The sequence below is a fragment of the Ruditapes philippinarum genome, unplaced genomic scaffold (genome assembly GCF_026571515.1).
Source record: "Ruditapes philippinarum isolate M1 unplaced genomic scaffold, ASM2657151v2 ctg1703_1_1_1_1, whole genome shotgun sequence".
NCBI classification, from domain to species: domain Eukaryota; kingdom Metazoa; phylum Mollusca; class Bivalvia; order Venerida; family Veneridae; genus Ruditapes; species Ruditapes philippinarum.
The window spans coordinates 72,328-90,440 of NW_026866780.1; the positions used below are offsets into that span (position 1 = coordinate 72,328).

Consider the following 18,113-nt stretch of genomic DNA (forward strand, 5'->3'; position numbering starts at 1 on the left):
AGAAAAACCCACATCAAATGATCACTTTGCCACCTTTCTTTTGTGATCTTTTATGTTTTGTGAAAAAATTAAGCTAATATATTCAAAAACATAGCTAGATCACAACATTAGGTGCTTTTTCCGTAAGTTTTCATAATCATACTTTACTTACTTTCAAAAGGAATATTTAATATTTAATTTGTGAAAAATTAAAAATATTATTTATGTAAACAGTAAGTAAAGTACATTTCTTTTTGCGTTTTCTATCCTTTTTCTTTTGTGCAAACTTACCATAATTATTGTAATTGAGAAAGGCCGTCACAATGTATAGATACATTCTGCTGGAAAATAATATAATCTATGCACAGCTCATGTGCTTTTATGATGACATGTTAATGATGTTAACTAATCAAAAGTTAGACAGTTGAAGTAGAAGATAATTGAGTTTAAAATTGACAGGTGAGAGGGGTCAGTCTGTATAAGATATTAATAATTTAATTTGTTAATAGTAAATAATTTAATCTTTTGAAAATACGTCATGAATGATAATGACATGGTGAATTTTTATATTACCTACCATATCATTCCCTGGATTTATTATCAACATTGCACATGTTACCAAGATGCAAGTTAGCTATGATCATTTGAAATTCATTGTAATTACAATTATGTTACCTTATAATTATGATGATGATGATAATAATGATAATGATGGTGGTGGTGATAATATGATGATGATGATAATGATGATGGTGGTGGTGATGATAATAATATGATGATGATGATGATAATGATGATGATGTTGATGGTAAATTTAATTATGATGATGATGATGATTATATGATATTAATTATGATGATGATAATTGATTTATTGATGATGAGGATGATGATGATAATGTGCTTACACATTTTATGATCTGATAGTCTTAATATTTTTCTGTGTTTTAAAGGGACTCAACGGAGGTTTCTTAATATAAGGGAACAGGAAGTAATCGTTTCGAGATTAATGTTCCATTTGATGTAGGTCTAGACCAAGAACTGCAAAAGTTCAGATCATTCACTCACTCCTTTTTTTCAAAAAGGATAATTCTAATTGTGAAAAATGACCCAAATTGAAAATGTTTTTCACTCAACTGGACTTAGATACGATTTTCAGTTTATTTCCGAGTAAGTTCTTAACCCATTGCTTCATGAGCATTTTGTGAAAAATGGCTGTTTTCATTGAAAAGTCTCCCGTTACAAGTTCAAATTGCTATAATACTATAAAAACTGCTTCAACACTAATCAAACTTGGCACAAATGTTGACTGGACCATTGCCCTTGCAACAACATGCTCAGGCTTAAATTTTCTGTTACCATGGCAACGAGGGGACATCTCAAAATTGCCAAAAATCACTATTTTGCGTTGATTTTTTCCATCAAAATTGATTTCAAAGTGCTGCAACTTCTCAATGGATTGAGATAGAGTCAAATGCTTTTCAGCGTTGGTTACACGTTACCTTATGATCAATCTGGGGTCATTTACAGCCTCTCACAAGTCCAAAATTTTCTTGGCGATGACGGGGACTCCGCCCCCCTTCAAACCCCCAAACAGAAGGGGGCACATCCCCCTTCTGGCAACCCCCTGATGTATCTTTTGGTTGGGGGCCGCGCCGAAAAAGAGGTCACTTTTTTAACAAAATTTCTCAAACAAAAACAAGTGTTTGGGGCCTAAATAAGGCATTTTTTCATCATTTGAGACAACAAAAAGGGGGGGGGGTGAAAAAGGCGTTAAAAGGCGTGTATATGAAGTAATGGGTTAACAGAAAATGATGAAAAATACTTGAAATTACCCTAAATCGCGTTTTTTCATGTTTAAACATGGCCTGTCATATAAATTTGAAAGAAAAATTGTTGTTTTTTGTAGATTTTTTTATTTTTTTCATTAACCCATTGCTTCATGAGCATTTTGTGAAAAATGGCTGTTTTCATTGAAAAGTCTCCCGTTACAAGTTCAAATTGCTATAATACTATAAAAACTGCTTCAACACTAATCAAACTTGGCACAAATGTTGACTGGACCATTGCCCTTGCAACAACATGCTCAGGCTTAAATTTTCTGTTACCATGGCAACGAGGGGACATCTCAAAATTGCCAAAAATCACTATTTTGCGTTGATTTTTTCCATCAAAATTGATTTCAAAGTGCTGCAACTTCTCAATGGATTGAGATAGAGTCAAATGCTTTTCAGCGTTGGTTACACGTTACCTTATGATCAATCTGGGGTCATTTACAGCCTCTCACAAGTCCAAAATTTTCTTGGCGATGAGGGGGACTCCGCCCCCCTTCAAACCCCCCAAACAGAAGGGGGCACATCCCCCTTCTGGCAACCCCTGATGTATCTTTTGGTTGGGGGCCGCGCCGAAAAAGAGGTCACTTTTTTTAACAAAATTTCTCAAACAAAAACAAGTGTTTGGGGCCTAAATAAGGCATTTTTTCATCATTTGAGACAACAAAAAGGGGGGGGGGGTGAAAAAGGCGTTAAAAGGCGTGTATATGAAGTAATGGGTTAACAGAAAAATGATGAAAATACTTGAAATTACCATAAATCGCGTTTTTTCATGTTTAAACATGGCCTGTCATATAAATTTGAAGAAAAATTGTTGTTTTGTAGATTTTTTTTATTTTTTTCATTAACCCATTGCTTCATGAGCATTTTGTGAAAAATGGCTGTTTTCATTGAAAAGTCTCCCGTTACAAGTTCAAATTGCTATAATACTATAAAAACTGCTTCAACACTAATCAAACTTGGCACAAATGTTGACTGGACCATTGCCCTTGCAACAACATGCTCAGGCTTAAATTTTCTGTTACCATGGCAACGAGGGGACATCTCAAAATTGCCAAAAATCACTATTTTGCGTTGATTTTTTCCATCAAAATTGATTTCAAAGTGCTGCAACTTCTCAATGGATTGAGATAGAGTCAAATGCTTTTCAGCGTTGGTTACACGTTACCTTATGATCAATCTGGGGTCATTTACAGCCTCTCACAAGTCCAAAATTTTCTTGGCGATGAGGGGGACGCCCCCCTTCAAAACCCCCCAAACAGAAGGGGCACATCCCCCTTCTGGCAACCCCCTGATGTATCTTTTGGTTGGGGGCCGCGCCGAAAAAAGAGGTCACTTTTTTTTAACAAAATTTCTCAAACAAAAACAAGTGTTTGGGGCCTAAATAAGGCATTTTTTCATCATTTGAGACAACAAAAAGGGGGGGGGGGGTGAAAAAGGCGTTAAAAGGCGTGTATATGAAGTAATGGGTTAACAGAAAATGATTGAAAATACTTGAAATTACCCCTAAATCGCGTTTTTTTCATGTTTAAACATGGCCTGTCATATAAATTTGAAGAAAAATTGTTGTTTTGTAGATTTTTTTTATTTTTTTCATTAACCCATTGCTTCATGAGCATTTTTGTGAAAAATGGCTGTTTTCATTGAAAAGTCTCCCGTTACAAGTTCAAATTGCTATAATACTATAAAAACTGCTTCAACACTAATCAAACTTGGCACAAATGTTGACTGGACCATTGCCCTTGCAACAACATGCTCAGGCTTAAATTTTCTGTTACCATGGCAACGAGGGGACATCTCAAAATTGCCAAAAATCACTATTTTGCGTTGATTTTTTCCATCAAAATTGATTTCAAAGTGCTGCAACTTCTCAATGGATTGAGATAGAGTCAAATGCTTTTCAGCGTTGGTTACACGTTACCTTATGATCAATCTGGGGTCATTTACAGCCTCTCACAAGTCCAAAATTTTCTTGGCGATGAGGGGGACTCCGCCCCCCTTCAAACCCCCCAAACAGAAGGGGGCACATCCCCCTTCTGGCAACCCCCTGATGTATCTTTTGGTTGGGGGGCCGCGCCGAAAAAGAGGTCACTTTTTTTAACAAAATTTCTCAAACAAAAACAAGTGTTTGGGGCCTAAATAAGGCATTTTTTCATCATTTGAGACAACAAAAAGGGGGGGGGGGTGAAAAAGGCGTTAAAAGGCGTGTATATGAATCGTTTCGAGATTAATGTTCCATTTGATGTAGGTCTAGACCAAGAACTGCAAAAGTTCAGATCATTCACTCACTCCTTTTTTTCAAAAAGGATAATTCTAATTGTGAAAAATGACCCAAATTGAAAATGTTTTTCACTCAACTGGACTTAGATACGATTTTCAGTTTATTTCCGAGTAAGTTCTTAAAGATCTTTTGCAAATCTCTCTGTTTTAGGTATCGCAGCTAATCTATGTAAAAATTCTAATTTTATGTTTTTAGGCTGTTAATACCTCAGCACATATCTCTAATGTTTACATTTAGTGGCTAAATCTTTGTATGGTATTTATTAAATGGCTTGATAACTGACCACCTTTTCGTAAATATTATCACATGGCTTTAGTTCAAGGTTGTAAGATTCATTAACATTTTTATCTTTATATATACTGTCAATGATGGGTTATATTGTTGTTTTAAAAGATAAAAATAGTTTCATGTTTAATTACATATACAGGAAATAAAATGATTTTAAGTTTTTAAAGTAAAACTTTAAAGAGTTTAGAATATGGTTTGGTTTGACTATGTGCATGTATTCTTACATAGTTTTTAAGTCACAATTAAAAAAGGAAGAAATGTTTTCAAAAGCTTATTTATTAAGTTAAGGATTTTTTCAGTCTATTTGGAAATATTATTTTAGTTTTGATATAAGCAGTATGCATTTATTTCCTTAGTACAATTGGTGTATGTCTCCATTATTTGTTCAGGACAACTGTTCAAATTATTGAATTATATACCATTGTAAACATTCCTGGTTATGGCTTTGTATACTGTTGAAGATTAACCTCCTCAGTTACTGAAGATATTACCTTGAAACTCTTGTGTGATTATTGTAGATCATTTTAACAAACCCCATGTTATAACCCTGTGTAAATTCGAAAATTTCTGTGTGAAAATTGTTCATGCAGGATCATTCTGCACATTTTTTTGATGGTGTTCACTTGGTAACTTGACTTGTCTTCATGATTATAATTATAGGTTATTATACAATGATCCATAAGTCAGACATGAATTATTCCCCTTTAGTGAGCATTTTACTTCACTCGCATTCTAATTTTACTATATCTAATTTATATCTATAGTATAAAAGAATATGTTCGAGTAAATGATTATACACCTAAATATGTATGCTGATATTCTCTGTTTTTAGCTCGACTTTTCTATGAAAAGGGGAGCTATCCTACTCGCCCCGGCGTCGGCGTCACACCTTGGTTAAGTTTTTCGTACCACCCCACTTTATTTCAGAAGTATTACAAGTATGGCTTTGAAACTTACCATACTTGTTCACCATCATAACCTCCATCTACAGACAAGAGTACATAACTCTGTCAAGGTTTTTGACAGAATTATGGCCCTTTTTTGACTTAGAAAGTGTATTGAGCTTGGTTAAGTTTTTTGTACCACCTCACTTTATTTCAAACCATTGGAGGTATTGCTTTGAAACTGACCATACTTGTTTACCATCACGACTTTCATCAACAGACAAGAGGACATAACTCTGTCAAGGTTTTTGACAGAATTATGCCCCTTTTTTTGACTTAGAAAATACATTGAATATGGGTAAAATCCACTTATTGCCTTAACCCTTTGAGATATTGCTTTGAAACTTTTAATGCTATTTCACATCATTACCCCATCTGTACGCAAGAGAAGGTAACTCTGTCAAGGATTTGTTTTTAAAAATTAAGGCCTTTTATCGACTTAGAATCTGGTTTAAGTTTTTTAGTACCAGTCCACTTTTGACTGAACTGTTTGAGATATTAATTTGAAAGTTGGAATACTTGTTTACAATCATGATTCCCAAACATGTCCAGGAGAAGGTAATTCTGTCAAAGATTTTATTTGAATTATGGCCCTTAACTGTCAATGTTTTGTATTATAGGCAAGCACTAAAAAACTTAAAAAATCTAAAAAAATTCATTCCTATCCACTTGTTCACTTTACCATAAATTATGTCATATAAACATTGCTGTAATATTCAAGGGTATCAAACAACTAGTTCACTTTAAAATACAGAGATTCTTGTATTGCCTTTTACTGCAAAAACTTTTTTTATTGGCAAGCAATAAAAAAGTCGAGCGCGCTGTCTTACGGACAGCTCTTGTTGGTACTGCATTTGTACACATGTATATATGATGTGTAAAGTAAATGATTGATAATATTATATTCACTCTCGCTATATTACATGCATGTACTTGTATATGTGAATGACGATGAACCGATGTGTTCAAGTCAATTTTGTTGAATAAACTTCTGTTCTGTTCTGTTCTGTTCTAATTTTACTACTAAGCTCTAAAGAACAGTTGAGCACACTTTCATACTGGCAGGTCTTTATATAAATTCTTACAAGATTAGCAAACAAAGTAAGTTTGCAACTTTCTTACAAAGTAAATTAGTGTTAGCAACACATACAGAACAAACAATAGGCTTAAGAGTTACACAAACCCACTGATGTTTATAGAGCAGTGATGCATTGAAAACATGAGTCAAATGTTTTTGTCAATATTGAAGCTTTATACTAAAAAAGTCTAAGTTACAGCAAGCAGTATTAGAAGATGAAATAAATGTACATGATTTGTTACATTTAATCATTAAAATTGCTTCAGATGTCAAGGTACTGTTTACAGTCAAAGGATCAGTTTTTAAGATGAAGATGTTTTTGTGACTTTCTTACCTTTTTCCTGAAACTATAAGTGTTTTGTTTTTATTAATTATCATACTATTATTTTCAGGTGATTGAGGTATACTTCTTATGATATAAATCAAAAAATAGGGTGTAGACATGGCATTGATAGGTAATTTTCGCTCTCAGATGTTATGGGAGAACATCAGGAAAGGTGATCTGTCAGCAGTTGTCAACCTACTAGAGAATGGAACAATTAACTTGGAGGAGAGGGACGAGGTAAGCTGCTAGATTATTTTGTTACACAGTTCCAGTATCAATGTTTTCAGTCATATTCTGAGAAACTGTCACCCAATTAATTTTCCTTGATTCTGTGCCTTTATAAACCAGCTTAATATTAAGTAACTGAAAGCTCCTGTATATTATCTAATGGAACAGAGCTTGAAACTATTGGCTGTAGGCCCTAAATAATAAATATAAGGTGATAGAAAGATAAAAGAAATGGAATATAAAATATTTTCAATGGTGTTTTTTTTAATTTATCTACATTCTACAGATATCTGATAATTGAAGTTTTTAATCATTGCTCATTTGAATATTGGGAACAAATCCTAATTAAGAAAACAAATATTGTTTGTTTCCATTTCAGAATGGTCAGACATTTTTGATGGTGGCATGTCAACAAGGGGAGATAAGTCTAGCAAGAGAATTACTGGATGCCGGGATTGACCCTAATGCAACAGATAATGTAAGTTTCACTATATCTCTTTGTATTAACAACCCAGTTTGATCACAGAGAAAAAAGATTTATGTACAGTGTATATACATGTATTGTCTTAATATTTTACTTTCTTGTATCATTTTACTTCCTGATAACTATGTATTTTACATCATTTTACCTTCTGATAACTATGTATTTTACAAAACTGATGTTTAGTTCTTTCTTTTTTAATGTATGTCATGTCAGGAGTCAACAAACTGATAGCCAAACAATAAAAAGGAATTTGTTCTTGTTATGGTCCCAAAAATTTCTTCATACACTTTGATTATGAATATCTCTATAACAAAATATCAAGCTTTCAATCATTGTCAATTGATAGTGATAATTGAAAACAAATGGTTTTATTTGACATAGTAGCATTAATTGCATAAATGATATTTCACTGTTTGTCAACATAAATAAAGTAAGCAGTACTAATTCACTATTGTAGTAATGATATGATATTATTATATACAGGATAACTGGACAGCTCTACTGTATGCTGCGAAGGATGGTCATCTAGAGATCTGTATAGAATTGTTAGAGAGAGATGCTGATATAGAACATAGAGATCTGGTAAATTGATTAACTCTCCATCTAGCAGTAATAAATACAGGCATATATCTTCAATGTAAAACTACGCCATCCTGCACATGCATGCAGCCTCACTATAACTCTTCAAAACTTAATTTATAAAGACACAGTATTGCAAGATTTTTTTACAGAACTTGGTTTATACAAAATTTATTTTAGTTTGATTGTGTAGGAAGCTATAAGCTTATAGAAACACTAGTGAGAAATGTGTGTAAAGTTTCTTGCTCAAGGAAACAACGATTGCCCCTGACGGTGTTTGATCCCATGCGGCTAGGGATCATTAGATTCTGACACATTTAAAGAACTTGCTTAGTACTTGTTGGTTCAAGAAACAGATTCAAGATTGTGCCCATACACTTACAGCATTTTACACATCCTAAAAATAAATACTGTATAAACTAAAGAGTTTTCTCTGATAAGTGTTTTCTTGTACCATATAGGAATTAATTTATTGTTGTGGTCTATTTTTAACAAGTAACTATGCTTGATAATATGACATAAGTACCTTTATATAATATGGAGATGGTTTTACCTGGCTACATTTAAGGCCATATTTGACATCTAGTAATTTGTGTCATTTAGTTTATTTTGTTATTACATTATATTATTCTATTTATAGTGTAATTGGACAGCATTAATGTGGGCATCATATAAAGGTAGAGATGAAGTTGTACAGGAATTACTTGACAGAGATGCTGACCCTAACATTAAAGCTGAGGTTTGTAATGTTACCAAATAAAACAAGGGAGATAGATTGCTAATAAAATATTTAAGTGGTATATTAAAGAGTGATACTAAAAAAAGGATTGGAACACCACACTAAATTATGTATTCTAGTATATACTGGACAATGTGCTTGAATAATAAAATGGTAATATCTTGCCCTTTTACCTAACGGAATGAACTTTTAAAGGTCTAATTCATCTTTTCACACTGATTTATGTATTATTATGAATGAAAAATGCAATAATCAGGGGAAAAAAAGATACTTGTCTATTTTGTGATCATGATTTCTGCAAGCGTCTGCTCCAGTCCTGTAATGAGTCAAATCCTTTATTAATAGGCATAATTGTGAATAAAATTTCAACATGAGCTCAGTCAGCAGTAAAATATAGATAAAGAAATATGCATATTTACATTTTTGTGTTTACATGCTTTGTGTAAGTGTCTTAGAACAGGATACAGTTCTATGTCTCTAATTGTAATTACTCCTGTTTTATCAAGCACTCTACTATAAACATACATGCGATAGTTGAACTTCTTTCATGCTTTACTTTATTTTGACTTTATTAAAGGAAGTTCCAATGTCCTTTTTTTAGTAATATTTATTCAAAAATATTTATAATTTTTCTGTATTTTTCAGCACAATATGTCATGTCTAGGCTGGGCATCTGGTAGAGGACATCTTGGTGTAGTTAAAGCACTGGTAGAGAAAGGTGCTAGAGTTAACAGTACTGATAAGGTAGTCTTGAGTTCCCTCATTTGTGTGACCAAACTAATTAGAAAGATTTTTACACAATTTTTTATTCTAACAGTTACATTTAAAGAATTGATATGTTTTAATTATTTAAGATTTCTACTGTCTAGTTACTTTATTTAGTTATTTAAAGGCCCATTATGTCTTGTAAACCTTTTATTTTCATTTCTCAGAAGCTTTTAAATTTCTGAAGAAGTAAAAATTTATTTGTTTATGAGGCATGATGTGCCTTTAAGCAAATTATTAAATTTTCTTGATAATTCATGTTTAGATTCTTTTGATGGACCTTTGGTCAAGTGATTAAGGTCACTTACTTTTAACCTGCTGCACCTTATCACAAAGTGTACAGTAAATGGGATTTTGAAATCACGTCACTAAGGACATATTACGGTTTAACTTGTACAAGTGATTATGTTATTATTATTTCAGTATGGTACGACACCTCTCATCTGGGCATGTAGGAAAGGTCATGCTGATATAGTGACAGAATTATTACAACATGGTGCTTATGTTGACAATACAGGAATGGTGTGTTATTATGTTAAATCTATGTGTGAATTATGGTACTACCCCTATTAAATTTTATGTCTGGCTCTTCATGTTCAACTACATTTATTCTAAAGTTGTTTAGAAGCCTTTTTACTAATAGACATAAAATAACTGAACCAGCCATCCCCTTTGTAATACAAGGTTAACTATTATAGCAAGTTCCTTAGTTTTACCTGTGACAATGGCTTTGTGACTTACACCCTTACCAATACAAAGTCAATTATCTTGGCAAGTTATTGAAGTGTGGTATCTATTTCCACAGTTATTTCCATTTTATAACATTTAGAAAATAGGTATGTTTAACCTATGCCAGCAAGATGGATGTATCTTAAGTTCTACCTGTTGAAATGACTTCATTTATACACATTTACAAACCAATATAAAGTTAATAAAATAATATGGAAAAGAATACATGAAAGAAAAGAAACACAAATTAAGGATGGCACTTTACCAAAGTAATATATATCTTCATTGTATTTTTGTTGTGGAGCAATTTTTGTGTCGCCTTAAAAAGGCGGCATATAGGGGTTACTTTTGTTGGCCGCCTCGGCGTCGTTGTTGGCCTCCCCTAAAGCTTGTCAGGAGCATAACTCAGTCACTATAAGTCGGATTGACTTCAAACTTGGTATGCATGCTTCTTTTAATAACCCGAAGTGCAGTGCACTTCTTAATTTTTTTAGTTATTGCCCTTTGTAAATTTTCATACTTTAATTTTGTCCGGGCCATTTCTCTTCAACTTTAAAAACTATGGACTTGAAACTTCATAGGATGATAGATCTCATTAAGAAGAAGTGCAGTGCACAAGAACTGGTACTCTACATTTCTTATTTTTTCAGTTATTGTCCTTTGTTAATTTTCATACTTTTGTAAAGGTATGTCAGGATGGGGAAAATAAATACAATTCTTTTAAAGTTTTCTAAGTTTATAACAAGTATTTCGGCGACAACAGTGTCTAGTGAGTAAATAATACTGGATATAAATGCATACCAACTTACAAGTTTGGATAACAATGTCGTTTGTAAGATGTTTACTGTATTTGAACTTTGGCGGTTTTATAACTTTATTTGCATTACTTGGAGGTCAAGACCGAAGTGACAACATTGGTTGGATTCCGACTTTTATAAGGTTCGATGTTTGAAATCCACCAATGACACAACAGAAATCCGGAAATCCTCCAATGGACAGAAGGCCGGATTTCTGAATCTGAAATCTTGGATTTCAATGGCGGCCATATTGAAATCTCATATAAAATCTACATACAAAAATAATTAATATACAGAAACATGTAGTGAATACTTAAGGATTTCTGACCTTAATCAATCATAAACTTTACATAAATTAGGTTCTTGAATTGAATTTGACTGAAATTGATATTAACAATAAGAAATCTTCAATATAAAATATGAAGTGACAGATTTCAAAGATGTCTGGCATTCGACGTCTGCTACACAAAAATGTAAAGAGAAAATCAGTTATCTGCTATACATAAAAGGTAAGTTTAACAATTTTATCAGCTTAAATTGCAAAGTCAATAAGTGTTAATACAGTGTTCCTTCAGATCAATCAGGTAAGTGAATCTTGTTATTGTAGAAGTCAACAAATTATGGAGCTATAGGATTTCACAATGTCACTTGGATTTCATTATAAGTTCTGTTGTAAGTACATTTCAGAATAATGCTAGAATGTCAGATCCTTACACTTTATTTTTGTCAAGGTCATTTCACCTCAAATATGAAAGCTATGGACTTGAAACTTCATAGGATGATAGATCTAATTTAAAAATAGTGCAGTGCACAAGAACCGGTACTTTGCATTTCTTATTTTTTGAGTTATAACTCTTTATTAATTTTTATACTTTATTTTTGTCCAGGCTATTTCTCATAAATTAAAAAAGATATGAACTTGAAACTTCATAGGATGATTGATCTTATTGAACTGTTGCTCTGCATGCATTATTTTTTGAGTTATTGCCTTTTGTTAGTTTTCATATTTCATTTTTGTCCTGGCCATTTCTCCTAAACTATTGTTCACAAGGCTTCACATCCGACTTGTGGAGTTCTAGTTTAAGATAATTTATGAATGTTTTTCAGGACTCTCTGACAGCTGTACTAGTGGCAACTAAAGGAGGTTTTGCAGAAGTTGTACAAGCTCTGTTAGAACATGATCCAAATGTTAATGCTGTTGATAAGGTAACCCTTACATATGACCTAGTTTCCTACGTATCGTCACCTTAGTACAGTAACTGGTTAACTCTTATTAGATTTAGAAGGACTTAACCTGTTACTGCACTAAGGTTACGATTTATACTTGGCCCTTGCTCTAATTGAGTTATTCCATTTTAAATTTAGTTTTGTTTGGATAAAAGAGTTTGAATAAATTTTCCAGGCTTACAGACTTTGTGGCTATATTTCTTTACATCTGATACCAAACATTATCATACATTAATTTATGGGAAGAAGAAGCTTTATTCTTTCACAAATATCATATTAACATGATCAAATTACAAATGTTTGCTCTATCCCTAATTGATAGAAATGTTTATAAATGACTAGATGTAATGATATATATATATATTATATACAGGATGGTTTCACAGCTCTTACAATAGCAGCTAAGGAGGGATATGAAGATATTGTACAAGAACTACTTGCTAAAGATGCTTATGTCAACATTGCTGATAGGGTAAACTAATACTTTAATATATATTAGGTTTGATAAGGTAACATTTTAGTACTTATTTTAAAGTTCCGATAATAAGGCTGTTTTCATTTTCTGGCTCAGTCCACAGATATTGTGCAACAGAATGATGTAAAAATCTAAATAAAGACCAATTACAAATATACAAAAATGTATTAGGATTTGATTTATGAAATTTAAATGGTCATTAGAAAGGAAATAGAGAGGATTATACTTGTTATATGTATTACATATACATATATAGATAACAGTGCTCTCACCGCTGTGGGTCGAAATCATGACAGGGACTTGTGAGGAAGCTATCCAGCCTGCATACAGAATGTTGGTGGTTCTACTCAGGTGCCCATTTGTGCCTGAAATAGTCCTTAGTTGGGCACTTGAGGTCTTCCTCCACTTGTAAAGCTGGAAGGTCACAAAAAAAACCCACAAAAAAACAACAACAAAAAACATTGTATTCTAAAATAATATTATATAGAAATTAGTGTAGAGAAAACAATAGTTAAAGTATTCAATGTTAGGTTATACATACAGCATATGAAGATGTTATATATACTATTTTAGGTTGGAGATACTATATTGATACATGCAGTAAAGGGAGGTTATACTGGTATAGTTAGGGCATTACTCAACAGATATGCTGATCTTGATGTGGAGGGTAATGTAAGTATATTCTACACAGTTGTCTACAATACCAACACTTTATACTTATATTATTATATATCAGTATGCTCTCTTATACACAGAATTTTTGTCTCATTCATTGTTATTCACTGTTACTATGCAAGTTCAATTTATGTTATATTGTTATATATTCTATTTCATATTATTATCTATCTTATACACAGAATTTTTGTTTCATTTGTTGTTTTTCACTGTAGATCTGTTATTCTGCAAGTTCAATTTATGTTATAAATTAAAATGGCTGTGATGATTTAGCATGTTTTTTCATCAGCTTGTCCTGAACTATGAAATGAACTTAAGTATTTTTGTATTTTTCATCTGTCTATATATTTTTTTCTGCAGCCTAAGGTAAGCTATTGCTAGGCTTATTGTGAATGTGTCCAATGTCTCTGTGTGCATTCATTCTGCACTATAAATAAATTCCTCTTTAAAGAGGTACAATGAATACTAACAAATAACAAGAAAATTCTCAAAAATAAAACCAAGAAACCTTAAACTCTTATAATTTATGAACTTCTTTGTTTAAAGTAATAGAATAATATTGCTTATTTGTGGAATTACAAAGGATTTTTATAAAATTTATTGTTGAAGGATCATTTACTTACTTCATTGTTGGATAATTTCTCAGTCCTTTCTTAACAAGTAGTAATAGCTGGATTTATATCAACAGCAAGTTTTATAAGACACTGATGGTTTACTTGACTAGTTATAAAACATGTTACACATTAACAAGACAATTATCTGTATTGTATGTCTATTTCACATTGAGCAAGTGAAATAGTTGCTATACAAATAATAGTGAAACAGAGTTTATGAAGTTGATTTAATTTATTATAAATTGTATTATTTTATATGACTACATGTTAAGAGGTCAGAATGTATACTAAAATGGCCATCAGGGTCTAAACTCAATTACTGGGGTGTTCCTTAGGTCTTCTTCTTTAATGGTATGGACCGGGAAATATCTCACGTTGAAGATTTGCATAAAATCAAACAAAAAAAGAGATATGAATGTTTAGATAAAATTAATACTGATAGAATGTTTAGATTTCACCATTGTATTAAGAAACAAAAAAAATCCCCACTTTAACATATCGGGACTTCAACTCAATTTAATGACAAAATTTTGAGTCGTCAATGTTTACCAGTGAGATACAAAACTTAAAGACCTAATAAAAGGAAAGGGAGATAACTAAACCAGCTTATAGTAAATATATCGTATGTGATAATCACACAACACAGGGTTTCGGGAGATCTCAAACAAACTTATTTGTATTGTTGACTTTCAAATACAACTATGGCAATTAGAATAATGACAAAACATGTTTTCACACATAGGAAAAATAAATAAAATATAACTCGAGATCATAGGTTTCAAATTGATTGATAAACTTTTACTTATTTATGGCAAAAGATTCTCAAATTTTTTTTTTTTTCAGACCAAGTAAAAACTTTAACATGTAAAAAATTGACTCATATATAGGTTTTAATAAAGAATATATAAGAGATAAAGTCAGGACTTACATTTTACTTTAACACATCGAGAAAAAGGACTGTTTGAAGTTCGACACATAGAAGTTCTACTGTATAAAGACAAGAATTCAAGGAGTTTCAAGACTTTTTATAACAGTTAGTCTCATGGATGACTTTTTTGAATATTATACATCAAATTTGTATTTCAATTAATGATTACAATTGTTTATGATAATTATATTTTAACAGAGTAATATTTTACAAATGATATATTCAGGTTATACCGTAAATAATTCATACAGGAAAAGATATCTTAGACTTGTAGAGCTTGACTTAATTTATTAAAAAATCCATTTTATAAGAAATTATTTTCATACTAGAAAGATATTTCATACTAAATATACAAGATGCTTGCACACTTTGTTCTGGTTAGACTATGTTCACATTTGTGCTCATAATTGTAAATCAAAGCACATAGACTGACATTTCTGTGTTAAGTTGTCTGTAGAGTGTGAAGTATTTGTAGTGCCAACATTGTTGCTAAAATAAAAGAAATTGAAACATTGTTCTTTTATGTTTGGACTCTTAATAATATTTAACTGTTACCTATTTTTAGCTTGTCTGTTTCGAAGAAAAAATCAAGCTATTATGTTTGATGGGGCATCGTTGTCATCATTGTTGTGGTGCAAAACTTTATTAGCCATTATACAAACATTTCAAAAGTTATCAATGTGAAACTTGGAATACTTGCATATCTTGACAAAACAAGGGGCATCATTCTGAAAGCAGTATATTTGCAGTTATGTCCCTTTTTAACTTAGAATTTTTAACAGACGAACCTTAACACCGCATGTGGTGCCCTTGTTATGTTGTATTGTGAATTGTAAGAATTGTTTTTAAATATGTCTATATATTTTTCACAGCATGTTTATAAAGTTTTGATTTTCTAAGTGAACATTTTGATTATTTAGGTTTTGGTATATTCAAGGATTACATGAAATTCTTTTAGTGTAAGAATATTTAGAATAGAAGGTATTTATATTATTATAGTTAAAGGTATTAAAGGACAAATTTGCTTGAAACTAAAGTAAATGGTTAATAAATTAAAGTGTTGTTTAGATGTTGAGAGGTATAACATCTTTGGTTGAGTGTTACAAACTGATATATTGGTAAAGGTGCACAGGAAAGTTTGATATGGTATTCACCATGTTCTTGTAAAAGTGTGAAAAATAAAGATATTGGCTAAGGGACATAAGATTAATTATGAGTTGAGTTTGATAGACTTACATATATTGGCAATGGGACATTTTGATGCTAGTGATATTGACCTTGTTTAGTATAATATTTTGAAAGTGGCTAACACGCATGAGAGAGTTATAGTAATGACCACATTGAATGGAGTAAAATTTCATCGTGTCATTTGATACTACCAATATTTATTGTAATAGACATTAGATATCTGTTAACATTTGATAGTTACAATATATAGATATAGACCATGAATCATATAGATTTAGATTTATTGAAAAGGGTTTTGATAATCATCATATTGACCATGTTAAGAGCAATACATAAAGATGATATTTGTTGCGTAGGTATTTAACATGATGAGAATAATAAACTGAGATATCAGTTAAGTTTAGTTTAGTACCTTAAGATTAAACCAAATTTGACGCATGAGAATTCAAAAGTGAGAGAATTCGTTAATACATGAAACTGATGTAATATTGGTAAGGAAAACACTTTGTTTTGTAATAGTGACTCCACCAAAGTGTTAAATATGTTGTGTATATGTTGTTAGAAACCCATATTAACGCTTGTGTGCTATATTACAGGAGAGAAAAACAGCTTTATATTGGGCCGTAGAGAAAAGCCATCCTGACATTGTCAAGTTACTGCTAGAAAATGATGCTGATATGGAAATATCTACTAAAGTAAATATTGTTCCAATAAAGTAAATATTGTTGTATTTATAGTAACTTTTATCTCAATACTTTCAGTGTTGTATACATTCTGTTATTTGCAGGAAAATTTTTAAACATTAATGATTTATGATAACTTGGTTGTGATTGATGTAAAATTCTTATTTATTTGAAGTTTATCTGTCTAGTAATGTTAGGTATTTAATTTTTTTTTATTAGCAAAATGATTAAAGTATTAAAATTTTATGAAGTTGAAAATATTAAAAGCTTATTTAATTCATATAATTCCTGTATAAATGTGGAGATCTCATGGCAATCTGGTAAAGGTTATTGGCTAAAAAGAGCAATTCTATCTCTTATTGCTGAAATGATGCATATATTACTTATGCTGTGCCACCATCAAAACCTGTAAAGTCACCATTATTTCTACTAACCAGTGTCAATATCACTAAAATCTTGACAACCTAGTTAAAGTGTGTGTATATTATTTAAGGATGGAGACACACCACTGATGAGAGCTGTACGTAACAGAAATGAGCTGATTGTGAGATTACTGCTAGATAAAGGGGCAAAGGTCGCTGTTTATGATAAGGTATTGCAAGATAACCTTTAATATTTTATCTCATTTCAAAATTTTAATAATTGTTTTAAGTTGTAAAAACTATTTTGTGATATTTTTACTTGTCTGTTAAATAATCAGCAATGTGAAGTAAAATAATGACATAATGAAACAGTTTAAAAAAAAGTATGTATGAAAAATTGCTGTGTTCACTGTCTTGATTATATTTACCTTTGAAATGAAAAATGCATGACTTTACTGGTATACACAATAGGATCCTCCCAAAATATGTGTCAGTTCAGCTCCTTTGAAAACAATACTTAATCAAGAATAAGTACAAAATGTAAATACCTTGTTGGAAGAGTCTTGATTTTGTAGTTACATAATTATTCACTAATTGATTGTCTTGTGTTTAGATGCTCAATGTTAAACAATTTTGTATAGATATATTTTGATTATTTTACAGAAAGGGGATACAGCTCTACATATATCATTAAGAGCTAGAAGTAAACGTATAACAGAGTTGTTGTTGAGAAATCCTCGTAATAGTCGACTGCTGTACAGACCTAACAAATCTGGAGAAACACCATACAGTATTGATGCCTATCATCAGAAAGGAATTCTTACACAAATACATGGACATAGTGAGTGACTTTTCCTGTTATCCTGTCCCCTAATTGTGAGATTATTATATTTAATTTTTAGCCCACCAGAGTC

General features: G+C 31.6%; 1 protein-coding gene across 1 annotated transcript in view; it reads left to right on the plus strand.

Moving 5' to 3' along the window:
- Positions 1 to 18,113, plus strand: part of LOC132733694 (kinase D-interacting substrate of 220 kDa B-like) — a 56,031-nt gene that overhangs the window by 14,985 nt on the left and 22,933 nt on the right. Inside the window, exons 3-14 of the mRNA XM_060720357.1 lie at positions 6,794 to 6,963; positions 7,334 to 7,432; positions 7,922 to 8,020; positions 8,658 to 8,756; positions 9,402 to 9,500; positions 9,945 to 10,043; positions 12,155 to 12,253; positions 12,648 to 12,746; positions 13,323 to 13,421; positions 16,751 to 16,849; positions 17,331 to 17,429; positions 17,863 to 18,040. Coding sequence (XP_060576340.1) covers positions 6,844 to 6,963; positions 7,334 to 7,432; positions 7,922 to 8,020; positions 8,658 to 8,756; positions 9,402 to 9,500; positions 9,945 to 10,043; positions 12,155 to 12,253; positions 12,648 to 12,746; positions 13,323 to 13,421; positions 16,751 to 16,849; positions 17,331 to 17,429; positions 17,863 to 18,040 — 1,288 coding nt within the window. The 5' untranslated portion in view covers positions 6,794 to 6,843. The remainder of the gene's footprint in view (positions 1 to 6,793; positions 6,964 to 7,333; positions 7,433 to 7,921; positions 8,021 to 8,657; positions 8,757 to 9,401; positions 9,501 to 9,944; positions 10,044 to 12,154; positions 12,254 to 12,647; positions 12,747 to 13,322; positions 13,422 to 16,750; positions 16,850 to 17,330; positions 17,430 to 17,862; positions 18,041 to 18,113) is intronic.